We start from the raw sequence: 15524 nt of genomic DNA on the forward strand, positions 1-15524 counted from the left end.
GCCTGCCATTCTAGAGGGACTCCAGATCTCCTTGGACGTACGAACAAGGAGCAGTCTGGTTTTGCTTTGAGGTGGCCTTTTTCATCCCATAGGTATTGTAAGGTTTTTTTTTTTTCTTTTTGCGGTATGCGGGCCTCTCACTGTTGTGGCCTCTCCCGTTGCGGAGCACAGGCTCCGGACGCGCAGGCCCAGCGGCCATGGCTCACGGGCCCAGCCGCTCCGCGACATATGGGATCCTCCCAGACCGGGGCACGAACCCGTATCCCCTGCATCGGCAGGCGGACTCTCAACCACTGCGCCACCAGGGAGGCCCTGTAAGGTTTATTTTAGACAGGTGTTATAAACTAGTGTGGATCTTTTTTGTGACGACGTTATTTAAAGTAGCTTGAAGTATTATTGTGGATGTGTTCTGTGTGTTTGTAGTTGATGCTGTTGTTTGTAGTGATGTAAAACATCAATGAGAAGAGTAGCTAAATTGTGCCCATTAACCTTCCATTTTCTGGCATTATAGTCAAACTGTTTAAGCATTTGTAAATCTGGAGCATGTTAACAAAACATTTTCAGGAAGTAAATTAAAAGCTATATTTTATAGCTTCTTTTATCTTGCTCCCCTACTGATACAGTTTACACACATCATAATTTTTCTATGAATTTGATTATACAAAAGAAAATAAATATCCCAAATTTTAATATATTTTCCATATATATATACATATATATTCATGTTATAGTAAACATTTATTCGAACCTGAAGATGTATTTTTTCCTCAAAGTTTTAACATAAAGCCATATATCTTTCTCCATACCTAAATTTAAGAAAAATTTTATGCAAAAAATCTTACTTATAAAAGTAGGGGAATACTTATCCCTTTGACAAAACATTTTATTTTCTTCCTTTCTTTATAGAATGGCCTACCTGATACTCAAGCCAAGTTCCATATTATGTTTTTATTCTTTGCTGCAGCTATGTTTTCTGTCAGCTTGTCTTCTCTGTTTGGCTATCATTGTTGGCTAGTCAGCAAAAATAAATCTACATTAGGTGAGTATCCAATTATTGTAGTTAACAGAACTTTAAATACAAAACCAAATAGTCATCAGAAGTCGCCATATGATTAAATGCTAACCTGTCCTGAAGCTGTAAAATCATTCTTGTTTCCCACATTGTCTTGTGGGACAAATACAAATTCACTCATTCCGTATATTTTTTGACTGTCCATTGTGTGTAAAGCATTGTGTATATACAGTGGTTAGCAAGGGTAAAATAGTCTAGTGAGGGACACAGAAAATCAATAACCAAACATAAATATAATTACAAAATGCGAAGTGCTTTGAAAGAAACAAACAGGATGTTCCGGTATGAATCAAGGTCTGGGAATGGTAGGTAGAAGGAGTGGTCTAGATGGAGTGGTTTAGATGGAGTGGTCAGGGAAGAGCTCACAAAAGCAAAAAGTATATTAAACTAAGAAGTCAGAGCCAGAACATCTCAGGCAGAGAAAACAGTATGTTCAGAAGCCCTGCAGAGATGGGATACAGCAAAAGCAGTGCTTAGCAGGAAATGTATAGCTATAAATGCTACATTAAAAAGAAATACCTCAAATCAATAACTTTACACCTTAAGGAACTATGAAAAGAAGAGCAAAAAGTAAACCCAAAGCCAGAAGAAGGTGGGAAATAATAAGGATTAGACAGGACATTATGGAAACAGAATTCTAAAAAACAGAAGATCAATGAAATCAATAATTAGTTTATTGAAAGTATCAACAAATATGACAAGCCTATAACTAGAAAGCAAAAAAGAGGACTCAAATCATGAAAATCAGAAATGAAAGTGGGAACATGACTACCAACCTTGCAGAAATAAAAAAGTTTAAATAGGTAGCCTTGGGACTTCCCTGGTGGTGCAGTGGTTCAGAATCTGCCTGCCAATGCAGGGGACACGGGTTCAAACCCTGGTCCAGGAAGATCCCACGTGCCATGGAGCAACTAAGCCCATGCATGGCAACGAAGACCCAAAGCAGCCAAAAAAATAAATTAAAAAAAAAATTAGGTAACCTAGATGTAATGGACAAATTCCTAGAAACACAATCTACCAGTGTGACTCAAGAAGAAATAAAAACCTGAATAGACTTATAATAAGTAAGGAGATTGAATCAGTAATTTAAAATCTCCCAACAAAGAAAAGCTCAGGATCAGTTGGCTTCACTGATGAATTCTATCAAACACTTAAGAATTAACATCAATTATTCTCAAACTATGCCCAAAATTAGAAGAGAAGGAAACATTTCCTAAGTCATTCTGTGAGGCCAACATTGCCCTAATACCAAAGTCAGACAAAGACATCACAAGAAAAGAAAGCTATAGACCAATATTCCTTATGAATATAGGTGCAGAAATTGCCCATAACATATCTGCAAATCCAGCAGCATGTTAAATCCTACTTTGTCATGGTATATAACCTTTTATCCCAGGAATGCAAGGGTGGTTCAATGTATAAAAATCAATCAATGGTAATATACCACATTAATAGAATGAAGGGGAAAAAAGCACATTTTTATCTCAACTGTAACAGAAAAAGTATTTGACAAAATACAACACCCTTTGATGATAAAAACACTTAAGCTGGAATGGAAGGGAACTTCTACAACCTGACAAAGGACTTTATGAGAAATTCTCAGCTAATATGATACTCAGTGTTGAAAAATAAACCTTTGCCCTAAATAAATAAACCAAGGATTCCATCTTTCACTACTGCTGTTCAGCACTGTACTGGAAATTCTAGCCAGAGAAGTTAGTCAAGAAAAGAAATTAAGGCATTCAAATTGCAAAGGAAGATGTAAAACTATTGCTTTTGTGGATGAAATGATCTTATATATAGAAAACCATAAAGAATCCACAATAAAAACTATTAGAGCTAATAAAATCTGCAAAGTTGCATGATCAATATGCAAAAAAATCAGTTGTATTTCTATATACTATCAATGAACCATCCCAAAGGAAATTATTGAAATTTCTATTACAATTTCAGTGGCTTTTCTGCATAAATGGAAAAACTAATCTTCAAATTCATATGGAATTTCAAGGGGCCCCAAATAGCAAAAACAATATCCACCAAAAAAAATTGTTAAGTTCTTCCTGTTTATAAAACTTCCAACAAACCTATAGTAATCAAAACAGTGTGATACTGGCTATGAGATTCTGTTATTATAATAGTCCGTGAAGATTAATTGTAGTATATAGTCAGTGAATGTTCATTTTTAGTATTCAGGTTAAATCTTATCCCAGCAAGTACTATTAGGGTGAAAATATTGGTATAATAATTTCTAAACACAGTACCTTATTTTAAATTATATGTAGAGCAATTAAATTATTTTTCAAATGTAAATTTTTCTACTAGCTTTTAACTTCTAGAAACGTCTAGATTTAACTTGTAACACTGAAAGGACTTCCTCTGGACAGTATGGTCCTATAATTATTAAAGTGTTTTATAAAAAGCTATATAACCTAGGTTGATAAATGTTAAGGATCTTGCAAATCACATTTTTCATAGTACCATGACTCTGCTAGTTACATTTTTCCTTTTTTAAATTATGAGCAGAAATTATTACACTTCTATGTTTATTTGCACCCCAAAACTAACATTTTAGATTTTGCATCTCGGCATTATTTAAGAAGAAAATGTAGCATAATAGACAGAACTTTGATGACCTTATTCAAGTTCCACTTCTGTCATTTATTTTTTGTGATATTTTGAGCAAGTCGCACGGTCTCTCTGAACCTCAGCTTCCACACGCAGAGTGGGCATAACCAGCTATGGTGGATGGCTCTGCGTTGGACCCTGGTTTGGACAAAGAGCTTTAAAGTACATTTTTGATCAGCTAGAAAAAAAATTATGATTGGATGAGATAAAATTTTAATGAAATTGGAAAATGGAATTTATTAACTGAAAAAGGGTTGTAGAATGTATCTTTAGTCGCACTTTGGTTAAAAAAATGTACATTTGTAATTATTTTCTCTATCCATCCAGCCATGCATTTAATAAAGATTTAGAAGATGTAAAGTTTTATCTACTTGTTTGCATTTTCTAATTTTCTACAATGCAGATGTGCTGCTGCAAGAATAAAAGGGTTACTTAAAAACTAAAATAGATCTAATCATATTTTATGTTTGTTTTAAAAGGATAGACAGTCTTCATTGCAGGGCTGTTGATAGGCACATAAGCAGTCACAGGAGGCTAGCCATTGGTTTTCAGAGTTTCCTCATTTAATTCAGTCATTTCTAACTATAGGCGTTGCTAGATGATGTGCTCTTTACTCATGTGATTGCTCTACCATCTTTTCTAGAGGCATTTAGAAGTCCAGTATTTCGACATGGAACAGATAAGAATGGATTCAGCTTGGGTTTCAGGAAAAATATGAGACAGGTGTTTGGTGATGAGAAGAAGTACTGGTTGCTACCCATTTTTTCAAGGTACTTTGTTGTGAAAATTTTCAGGGTTTAGACTGAAAGTGGAAGTAATCCAACAAAAGAACTCTGTAATTCTGCATAAAAACTCCTCTATTTTTTACAGTATTATTTTATGACTCACTATTATATCAATGTGGAAATGGGTTGACTCACATCTCCATAAACATACCACATTCAAGCCAATGTCTGATGTACACGTTTTGTCCATAATATAACTATGTTCTACTCACAGAGATCATCTTTTTTACTGCATAATTGTAAGTTTTTATTTTAATTATAGTCTAGGTGATGGCTGCTCCTTTCCAACTTGCCTTGTTAACCAGGATCCTGAACAGGCATCTACTCCTGCAGGATTGAATTCATCATCTAAAAAGTGAGTCCGTATTTTTTTTCTCTTTTACTTTCAAAGAATATATTTTATCCTCTTGCGTCCTTCGGTTATATGTTCCTTTGAAAAAAATTTTTAAGAACTTAAGATAATTTACTACACTGGTTTCTACCTGGAATGAGGGTGAGAGGACAGTATGACTGGGGAGGGGTACATAGGGAGCTTCAGTCCTAATTATAAAATTCTGTTCTTAATCTGGGTGGTCAGTAAACAGGTGTTAACTCTATATACATTTTTGTTAACTGAAATAAATTATGATTTTTTTTTAATGTGGTGCTTAAAAGAAAAAAATGTAAGTCCAAATTAGTCCCCCTAGTGATCAGGTGAGCAGACAGGGTAAACTTTCCCTCTGACCCTCCAGGCCTTTCTTCCTGGCCGTAACCGTTCTAAAGAGATCAAAAAACTTCCCTGCCTGGGTCAGGCCTTTGGAGATGAAATGGAATCCCAGACATCTGCTTGACAGTCCCATTAGCAATGGGCACCGTATTCTTGGTACTCTTTAAAGACCTCTAAGCATGATCTGAGCCATTTCTGTGGAGAGAGAAAGGAAGGAGTCTTGGAAATTCATTGTCTGGAGACTTTGGCTACTGCTTTAAGTCTCTTTTGGTTCCAATCTATCAGGCATTTGAGGAAGACCTGAAATTGGATTCTGACTTGGCTACTAACTGCCAAAAGGCAAAACTATCTAAACGTTTCAAAATGCTCTACATGAAGTTTTAAGTTGAAACATTTTTTTACATGTTCAAGACAGACTTTTTTTTTGATGTGACCATACCTCTAATTTTTAAATGAAAGGCAATAGTAAAAGCATAACCATAATATCATTAGTTAAATTTTAAAGGTTTTCTTAGTTGCTGGAATGCTATGTTCACAGCACCTATGCTTATAGTCTCCCCATCTAGTTCATGTTTCTTATTGATCACAGTGCTTTGTCCCTTGGAGCCAGATGTGACCCCAGCATCCATCTCAAGGTGGTGATTCTGGCAGCCATTCCAAAATCATATTAAATTGTCATGAGATGAAACCTATTTGCCCCACCCCCCATCCCTAGAGTGAGCTATGTGCAGTCCAGACTCTACCAGTTAATGAGGAGGCCGTTCTCATATGTGTCACAGGGACATTCAAAGGCACCAGAGTCTTACTGGGTCCTGCCCTGTGAGTTTTGGCTTTAAAATTCCACAGAGCTAAATGCTCTTTTTTTTTTTTTTTTTTTTATACCTCAGGGCAGAAAAATCTAGTTTTAATAAATTACTTAGACTGCTTTCCTGCTTTTATAAAATTTAACAGTAGTTTTCAATAATGTTTTTTATCCTTGTTTAAGAGGTTTTTGTAGTTTAAGACTATTTGGGTTTTAGAGATAGTATCTCTCCAACTAAATGTACTGTGGGCGTTGGGAGAAATCCTAGTTCTGGCACTGTTACCCAGCTAGGTGATCTAGAAGAGGTCAAGTAACCTCTCCGGGCTTCTCTTCCCTTTCCTTTAAATGTTGAGATTGGATTTTGACAGCTAAAGTCTCCTCTACAAAATTCTATAATTTCCCCCGATTAGCCCCTATGAATTTTCTATGGCTAGTGCTGGTCTCCCCTGTGTACTCCAGAGTTGTATATTTGATTGTCTACACAGTGGTCCCACCTAAACAACTAAAAGTCATTGCCAGCTGAACAGGTGCAAAGCAGAACTCTTGATTCCAAGCCACCTATACCCTCGCCCCACCCAAAACACGATTCTTCTTCATTCTTTCACGTATCAGTCGTAGTGACCTCCATTCTCCCAGGTGCTCAGGCCAGAAACTTGGGAGTCATACTAGATTCCTCTCTTTCAGGGACCCTGTATCTACAGATTTAGATCCTGTTAGATGTCCCCTCCAAATATATCTATAACCTGGATACTTTCTTACCACCTCCAAGGCTGCTTTCCTGGTCCAGGCCATCCTTTCTCACATGGATTATTTCAATACCTTCGTTACTGACCTTTCTGATTCCATGTTTGCCCTCCTCCAGTGTATTCTCCATTAAAATGTCAGAGTGATCCTTTTAAAGCGTAAATCATATTGTGTCACTCTTCTGCTCAGAACCCTCCACTGATTTTCCATCTTGCTCAGAATAAAAGCTAATGAATGTCCTTACCTTGCGCTGACTAATCTCTTCCCCAGCACCTCTTGAGGTCACCCCGTACCACTTTCCCGACACTCACAATCCTCAGGCACACAGATCTTGCTGGTCCTCAAATACACCAAGCACGTTCCTTATTCAGTGGCTTTGTACTTGCCACTTTGTACTTGTCCTATTCCTAAAGGTTCCTCCTCTGGATATCTGAATGGTCTGTGCCTTTGCTTTACTTTCTGCTCAGGTGTAGCTTTACAGTAGAGGCCGCCTTTGGAATAATAGTAACCTGCGCCTCCATTCCCTTTATACTGTCTCTTACTGTCGTCAGAGCTCTCCTTACCACCTGACTTACTGTATATTTATTACACTTCTTCCTCAATTACAACAAAATTTCCATGAGATCAAAGACTTTACTCACTGATGTAACAGGTACTCAGTGAGTATTGTTGAATGAGTGGATCCTTGCCATTTGTTAGCTTCCTGTTAACAGTAATGAATCTCCAAGCAGTCCTTAAACCAGGACTTAGTTAGCTGTACTTGGTCTAAGGTCCCTTTCCTGAGGAATAATTAGAATTAGAGTAAAAGAGATATTTCATATGAATAGGAGACAGGCTTTTCTTTTTTAAGATTTTCCTCCCAAAATTTTAGTAAGAGATTGTTAAAGCAGCACAAAATTGAAATAGTCTCAAATTTTAGATATGAGGTAATTGTTAAGGAGCAAAGGCATATCCTTTAAAAAATATAATAGTTATAGTCAACTAAAATTTGTGAAATTACTCTTGGAAGAATTTTAAGTGGGTTTTTCTTTTGAACAGTATTATAATTTCTATTTCGGTGTGTTGTAAAATAATACACTAATAGTTTCTGTGCCAATAATTTTTTTAATCTAAGTGAAATGTTACTCTACTTAAATTTGAAAACCTAAAGTCTTTCTTTTAAACTCTTTATTTACCAAATTAAACATCAGATTTTTAAGACCTGATAATGTCAGATGTTTTCAGCATTCCTGCAAGATAACGTTCAAATTTGTTGTTTCAGTTTTATAGAGAAAGATAGAGAATTCTTTGTTCGAGACCAGTTAGGCCACTTTAGAAACAATAAATAGGTCAGGTTTTCTCAAACTTATCTTTCTACCCTCATCTTCATATATTTTTTTCCACATTTTTCCACTTGTAAAATTAACATTTTTCTTTAATATTTTTATTTAAATTGCCACTTAAATTTTTTTAAACCAAACTTTATATCACTGTCATAAATGAGAAATTAGTATAATTTGCCATAGAGTATAACTTAAAAAAAATAAAATCTATAATAAAATACTGTTAAGTTCTAACTAGATTCCCTTACCTGCTAAAGTATTAGGCTGAGGCCTATTCTCCATATTAAGAATGGAGATTTGCCAAAGTCAGAGATTGTCATTGTATTGTAATCAGAAGAAAGAAAAGTGAACTGGAGTGAGAACACTTTTTTCATTGTGAGTCAGTGTAATTTAATGCCTTGTTCCTGTTTTCCCCAAATTCTCTTGTGTAACTCCTACAATTATCTTGCACCACAAGTGGGTTGAGTTCCATCCTTTGCAAAACACAGATCCGAATACTATCAAGAGTTAACCTAATGATCATGATGATAATTATTGTTATTCAGTCCTGAAAACCATCAATTTCCTGCAAAGCCATTGAGAGAGTCCCAGAGCCACCTTCTTACTGATTCTCAATCTTGGACAGAGAACAGCACAAACCTGGGAAAAGGTAAAGCTGGTAAGAGAATGCTTGTTTGGCTATTTCGATATATTTTATTTTTAAAAGGTGAAAGTGGTAAAAATTTTTCATTCTTATTACCTGTAGAATTTTTCTTGTTTTGGAGTCAGACTACCATTGTAAATATAGAACCGTTTTCAAAGAACTGCTTGTGAAGTGCTTTGATTAATGTCTGGAAGCTGTAGAAAATCATTTTGTGAAAAACAGATTTACATTGCCTTTTTCCAGTTCAGAGAACCAAATCTTTATTACCGCATATTAAATAAAATGACAAACTCAAAATATAATTTATTTAAAAATTGGAAAAAGTGCAGTAAGCTCAGACAAAAGGTTGAAAAGTATCTACTGAAAGGGATCTCAAATTATGTAGTTTTTACTCAAAAGTTTTATCCATTTCAAAATGTCGAAGTAAAGCCATTGCAGAATTGCCATAACTTTAGCTACCTGTTATTTCTTCATATCCCAGTCAGAGTTCTCTTGTTATTGTTGATTTTAACCTTTTGATTATTTGGGTCAATATAGTTTATTGGCAAAAAACAAGGAAGTGTTTGAAGGCAGACAGACCTGATATCAAATCCCAATTTGGGCACCTAATCAGTGTGTGGTATTTGCTAAGTTACTTAACCTCCTTTAGACTTAGCTTCATCTTTAAAATACTACTTATTTAACTACTTTGTTAAGTATTAAACAAAATATGTGATCATATGTGCAGGGGTGTGTATATATTATATGTGTGGTCTCCTGAGTGCAAAACCATGCATGCTCAATTAAGGCACTATTAGCCAGAAAATCTCCAGATGGACCTATTTAAGTCTTCAAATGTTTCTCCTTCATTTCTAGTCTTTTCTTCAAACCTTTTCCTAGTGCTTGCCTGACTTTGGCTTACTGCACTTTAAAGTGTTTCCTGGTTTATTTGAAATCTCTTTGGGATTTAGTGAAAAACAAAGGGATAGTCCTGAGTAAAAATTCTTAAGTCATTATTTAATACATAATCAGTCACATTCTCTCTTTCTTTAATGAGTCTTGTTCTTGAGAAATGTGTATGCCCTCTGAAGATCCCCATGATTTGACTATTCATAATTTGGTCTGTCTCTTCAGCTTCAAACATTCCATTCCATTTTTCAGTCTATGGGAGGGACTAAGTATTACCTAAACAAAATTGATGACACCTATTTGCCTTTTGAATCCCTCAGTTTCCTTAGAGACAAAGAAGTGATGTATATTTGGGGGGTAGAAAGACAAAGAACTCTCTTTCAGAAGAGATTCATATTTCACTTTATAGTTCTACATTAATGTAGAAGTGATTTTCTGGTTTCCGTGTGCTGTTCATTTGGAGACATAGATTAATTTTCTGTTACTGTGATAGACGAATTGAGAAATTATTTAAAGTTTAAAGGATGGTGTAAAAGAAGGAAGAGAAATATGAAAATGGTGAGATGAGAAAGGGCTCCAAGATTAGTTTGACAAGAATGAGGTAGGTAGGTGAAGAATTAGAAAACAGTGACTTTAGGTCGTGTGAGAAGTGCCAAGCTCAATGTTTCTTACATTGTTTTATTCACACCCCTACTTCCTCAGGTGTATATATTTAACTGTTTTTAAAGTGCTTTTTTTGTGATACCTGTTGTGGCCGACTGTACTGTATGTGTGTGTGTGTTCTATATAACATCTTCTAAATACCCATACTACGTACAGGTCACTTTTGGAAAAACACTGGCAGGATTCATGACTGAATAAACCAGTCTCTGCCTATTTGTTCAAAAGCAACACCAAAAATTGCTAACTTATGTTCTTTCTTGAAGGTATGAGCAATCCTGCACTGACCATGGAGAATGAGAATTAACTCTTCTAACAAAATTTACTCATACTTTACGGAAGTAAGAAAAGCTTTTCCTTTCTTGTTATGTTTTATATTTTCAAGAGTTCTCTAGCTCTCTGAGGGCAAATAGTTTCCATAAACATTTATTTATTTATTTTTATAAATTTATTTATTTATTTTTGGCTGCATTGGGTCTTTGTTTCTGCGCATGGGCTTTCTCCAGTTGCGGCGAGAGGGGGCCCCTCTTTGTTGCGGTGCACGGGCTTCTCACTGTGGTGGCCCCCCTCCCCCCGTTGTGGAGCAGGGGCTCCAGGGGCGCGGGCTACAGTAGTTGTGGCACGCGGGCTCAGTGGTTGTGGCTCACAGGCTCTAGAGTGCAGGCTCAGCAGTTGTGGCGCACAGGCCTAGTTGCTCTGCAGCATGTAGGATCCTCCCGGACCAGGGCTCGAACCCAGGTCACCTGCATTGGCAGGCGGATTCTCAACCACCGCACCACCAGGGAAGTCCCAACATTTACTTTTGAGTGACTCAAATAGAAGATGTCTTAGCTGACCCTTGGGATTGCATCAGTCATGCTGGAGACCTCTGGACATGGATTTAGCTTGAATGTTAGCTAGTACTTAGGTTAACTTGATAAAATATAAGTTGAACAAAATTCATTTTTATAGTAATGCCTTAAATAGCAAAGATTGATCCTAAAATATTGAACTTTACATGACAATTGTCTTGTCATTTCATAGGATCATGCAATTTTTTATTTTTATTTTTTTCTTTCCTTCAGGATATCCAGTGGTCTTATTCTTGACCACCCATTAGTTGAATCTCACTGGGTCTAAATACAAGATAATTATATCTTGTTAGCACAAGTCTCTGCAACCCCTATTTTTGGTCACAGTAGAACCCCAGAGCATGTGTCACCCTTAAAATACTAGGTGTTCCAAGTCATTTTCTTTAACCCGTAATTTTTTTAAACCTATAGTTCCAAATTAGTTTCCTTAAAGTGAAATCTATTTATAAGGCTGCAGTCAATAAAAAGCTACAATAAGGAGCCCCTTTGGAACAAAGCCATAAACATCTTAACAAATCAAACAGCTATGTGTACTGTTACAATAAACAATATGAAGAATTGGACTTGTGGTTGTCAAGGGGGAGGGTGGTGGAAGGGAAAAGGATTGGGAGTTTGGAATTAGCAGTTGCAAACTATTATACATAGAATGGATAAACAACAAGGTCCTACTGTATAGCACAGGGAACTAGATTAAATATCCTGGGATAAACCATAATGGAAAAGAATATGAAAAAGAATATATGTATATATGTATAACTGAATCACTTTGCTGTACAGCAGAAATTAATACAACATTGTAAATCAACTGTACTTCAATAAAATTTTTAAAAATTAAAAAAAAATATATGAAGAATTGAACATTGAAATTATCAAGATAACTCTCTACTTATAAAACTGTGACCTAGCAAGAGAGTAGCACCTAAAACCAAATTGTATCCAAGTAGTTCATGGATATCTGGTTTTTATTTTACTTGGTTTTGGTTTTGATGAATAGCCATGTAATTCTGTGTGCCATTTGGCCAGTGTTTCGGTTTTAGATGACTCTATGTGATGGTATAGTAGATCAGATTGATTGTAACTATGGTTAGGATAGTGAAAATTTAATGTTCTTAATTTGGTTAATTAGCGAATACAGTGTAAATTTCTGGAAATAATTCTTAAAATATAGCTGATTATATAAATACGAATCATTAGCTAATACCACAAACAAAGTATTTTACAGAACATAGTTCTGTAAAGCATACAAAGTTTAACAGGATTTTTTTAGTACGTTGAATTAGTTATAATTACCATTGTATGTGAGGTTATCTGTGTTAAATATTTTATAAGCTTACATAGTAACGTAACTTTGTGTGTAAATCCAGTAGATTTCCCAGTATTTTGACAAGATCAGTGTTGTGTTTGTTCATCATTGTTCTCAACCCTTTGCAGTGCCAGACACATAGTAGGTTCTAAATAAACAGTTGGTAAATGGGTGATAAAATAACATAATTTACGTTTAATATCTCACAGAAACTTGATGTTATTACATTTGAATATATGACAGTAGTGGTCATAAAAACCCAATTGTAGCATGAATCAACTGCGTTGACATAAAAGAAAAAAGAAGTGTTTTCTGATGTAATGTTTTTCATTCTGTTGACATACCAGTGAAAAGTTCCTTAAAAAATTGAATTTTCCTAAGGTAGCTGATAGTCAAAATAGTTTTTTAAAGCTTTTCCTGCTTTATACCTCAGACTTGCAATTCATTCAATACACATTTATACTGAACAATATTATCTGATATTGCTACACCTAATTTGATTATATTACTAAATGATATCTCTTCTCCTTTTTCAGCTACATTAGTAAATGACCTGTGACCTTTTTATAAAATATTTCATGGTTCAGTATAGTTTCCACACAGCCAAAATGTGCCTAAATCCATAATGGTGCTAAAGTATAGGTTAAACTTAGCCTGCCCAACCTTCACTCTTACACAATAGAAACTTTAAAATGCTGTGATTCTATGCACATGGTATTTCAGAATTACTTCCCTAAATCCCCTAACAACTCACTTGTCACTTGTAAACTCCTATTGGCCTCAGACACATTCAGAACTAAGAACATAGAACCCTGTGGCTCAAATTGGGGCCCCAAACCAGCAGTATTGATATCACCTGGAGCTTAACAGAAATGCAGAGTTGTGGACCTTACCCTAGACTTACTGAATCAGAATCTGTATTTTCTGCATTTTAACAAGATCCTCTTCTCTTGTATGTGTGTATTATAGTTTGAGAATTGATGTAAAGGTCTGTCTATATGCAAGAACTTATCTGATGAGCCTTCAAGTATAGAAAACATTTAATTTTGAATAAGGGATGTTATTGCAACAATGAATGAGTTGGTTCATTTTTTGTTTGCTTGTATTTTTATAGTTAATACGAGAGTTTCACGTTTTCTGTTTCATCCCAAGGTAATCAGTGCTGTCGATGGATGGAAGAGGCTTCCCGCAGAAAGGCACTACTAGCTAGCTGTTCCCACCCCCTCTGGCTGGATATGCAGAATGTGAATTGACCATTTCTCTCCGAGCTGTTGCTTAAAACATAACACATTTTTACTCCAGTATACAGATTGTTTCAACTAACACAAATTCCTCTTAAACATTAAAAGTAGTTATGGTTTATGAATCAAGGACAAAAATATCTTCTATCATAAAAACTTGGAATAAATTCATGGGCCAGTTTTCACCCAGATATTTGGGGAGCACAACTTACCACATAAAAAACCCACTGATCATCTGATTTTCTGATTCAGAAAATTGAGACTATTAAGATATTGAGATTTAAAAGATTTCACGTAACATTATAATGATAAGCTTTATTTGTAAAACCTGTTACCTACGAGAAGGTGGAGGTAGAGGTAGCAGACGAGACTTGTTTACTCCCTCTGATGTGAATCTAGCCTTAGGCTGCGTGAACTGTAAAAACTATGAATTCATTACAAATTTCAAGTGGCCTGCAGTTGAAGATGACCATCTTTTTTTTTTTGCCAGGCTTTAATTCTAGCCTTTGTTTCCTGCTGGAAAAGAAATGTGATCATTGAAGCTTGAGCTCAACTGGCTGGAAAAATCTTTGTCAGAATTAATACATTTCTATTACATCAAAAATATATTTTTCATTTCTTTTAATTATGTGAAAAATGGGGGAAAGTCTATAATAACAATTATGAAGATTGGTTTATGATATTCTTTTGCTGGTTTAGCTTTTAAAAGTCTCTTTTTAGGTTATTTCTCCTATTGAACATAGCAAACATTGAATTTTTGTTAAGAATTCCTGATGGGCCAATGGATTAATCCTTCATTGACATCTATATTATTTCTTCTTCCTCTCATCAGAAATATGACAGTTAAACTACATAGGTCCTCAAATACCTGTTAAGATTAAATTATGCAAATCATCAAACAAAAGTCATATCCTTTTGGAAATTTAGTCCAACATGAACTGAATGGTGTGCTGTTTGGAAACTGAGTTTAAGATAAACTACAATGGTGTGTTTGTTGATGCCAAAATGTTCGGCTTCAGTAAATATACTAAGAAGCTCTTGTGCCTTCTATGCACTATTAAAAAGTCTTATTCTTTTCTAATTTGATGGAGTGCAAGTTTTGTAAATGTTAGCAATTAGAATATGCTGTATACATTTTTTTGGTACTGATTTTGAGAATTTAAAGCAGATTACCCTTTAAGACTACACAGCTAAGGAACTGGTATTTAAACAAAGAGAAAATGGTATTAAAGTTTTCAAAATCTGAATTAGATAAATTCAACACAAAGTAGACTAGAAGACCAGAGGATAATGGAGTAACAGATCCTTGCAGTTGCTCATCCTTGCTAAAAACATGAAGTTTTATATTAAATGACTTTATGAAAGAACCACTGTCAGCCCGGTCCATTTTATAAATCATTTGAGTGCAATTCTTTGAGTAATAGGATGATGGTCTTTTTCAGGTTTTTTTTTAAAGCTAAAGATTTTGATCTGACAATCTACTTCAAGAAAACTCAGAAGATATGATACATTCTTACTTTTATCTTAAAGCATTGTTTGGTCATCGTTTTCATTACCTGAAGTGCCAGGTTGGAACCTATAGCTACTGTTAGAAGTCTTAAGGGCAAGAGCATCACATAATGTATTAAGAATTACGTGCAGCCAGATGTTTTTCAAAGCACAGTACTAGAGCTGTTTTTACGGACAGGATTCTGTTGGGTGACCCCTCCTGTCAAACTAGAAATTAGGGGAAAAAGAGGGATTTTTATTCTTTACCTTGCTAAAGTACTGTTAATTTCCCCCCCTCCCTTTAGCTCTTTCATGTAATCTTTCAAATCCATAAGTCAATACACATTGGAATCAGATGAAAACATTTTTTAAAATAAAGTTTTTTTCATTACGT

At 35.2% G+C, this 15524-nt stretch overlaps 1 protein-coding gene across 2 annotated transcripts in view; it reads left to right on the forward strand.

Moving 5' to 3' along the window:
• The window catches only part of ZDHHC2 (zDHHC palmitoyltransferase 2), a 69195-nt gene extending 53671 nt beyond the window's left edge, over nt 1–15524 (forward strand). Inside the window, exons 8-13 of one of the 2 annotated variants that reach the window (XM_082608741.1) lie at nt 907–1039; nt 4341–4467; nt 4745–4837; nt 8602–8705; nt 10514–10588; nt 13554–15524. In XM_082608741.1, the coding sequence (XP_082464867.1) occupies nt 907–1039; nt 4341–4467; nt 4745–4837; nt 8602–8705; nt 10514–10554 (498 nt within the window). In that variant the 3' untranslated portion in view covers nt 10555–10588; nt 13554–15524. Of the gene's footprint in view, nt 1–906; nt 1040–4340; nt 4468–4744; nt 4838–8601; nt 8715–10513; nt 10589–13553 lie in introns of both variants that reach the window. The other variant, XM_082608740.1, reaches the window with a different exon arrangement.

Source organism: Mesoplodon mirus (assembly GCF_964341445.2).
Source record: "Mesoplodon mirus genome assembly, chromosome: 20".
Classification (NCBI taxonomy): domain Eukaryota; kingdom Metazoa; phylum Chordata; class Mammalia; order Artiodactyla; family Ziphiidae; genus Mesoplodon; species Mesoplodon mirus.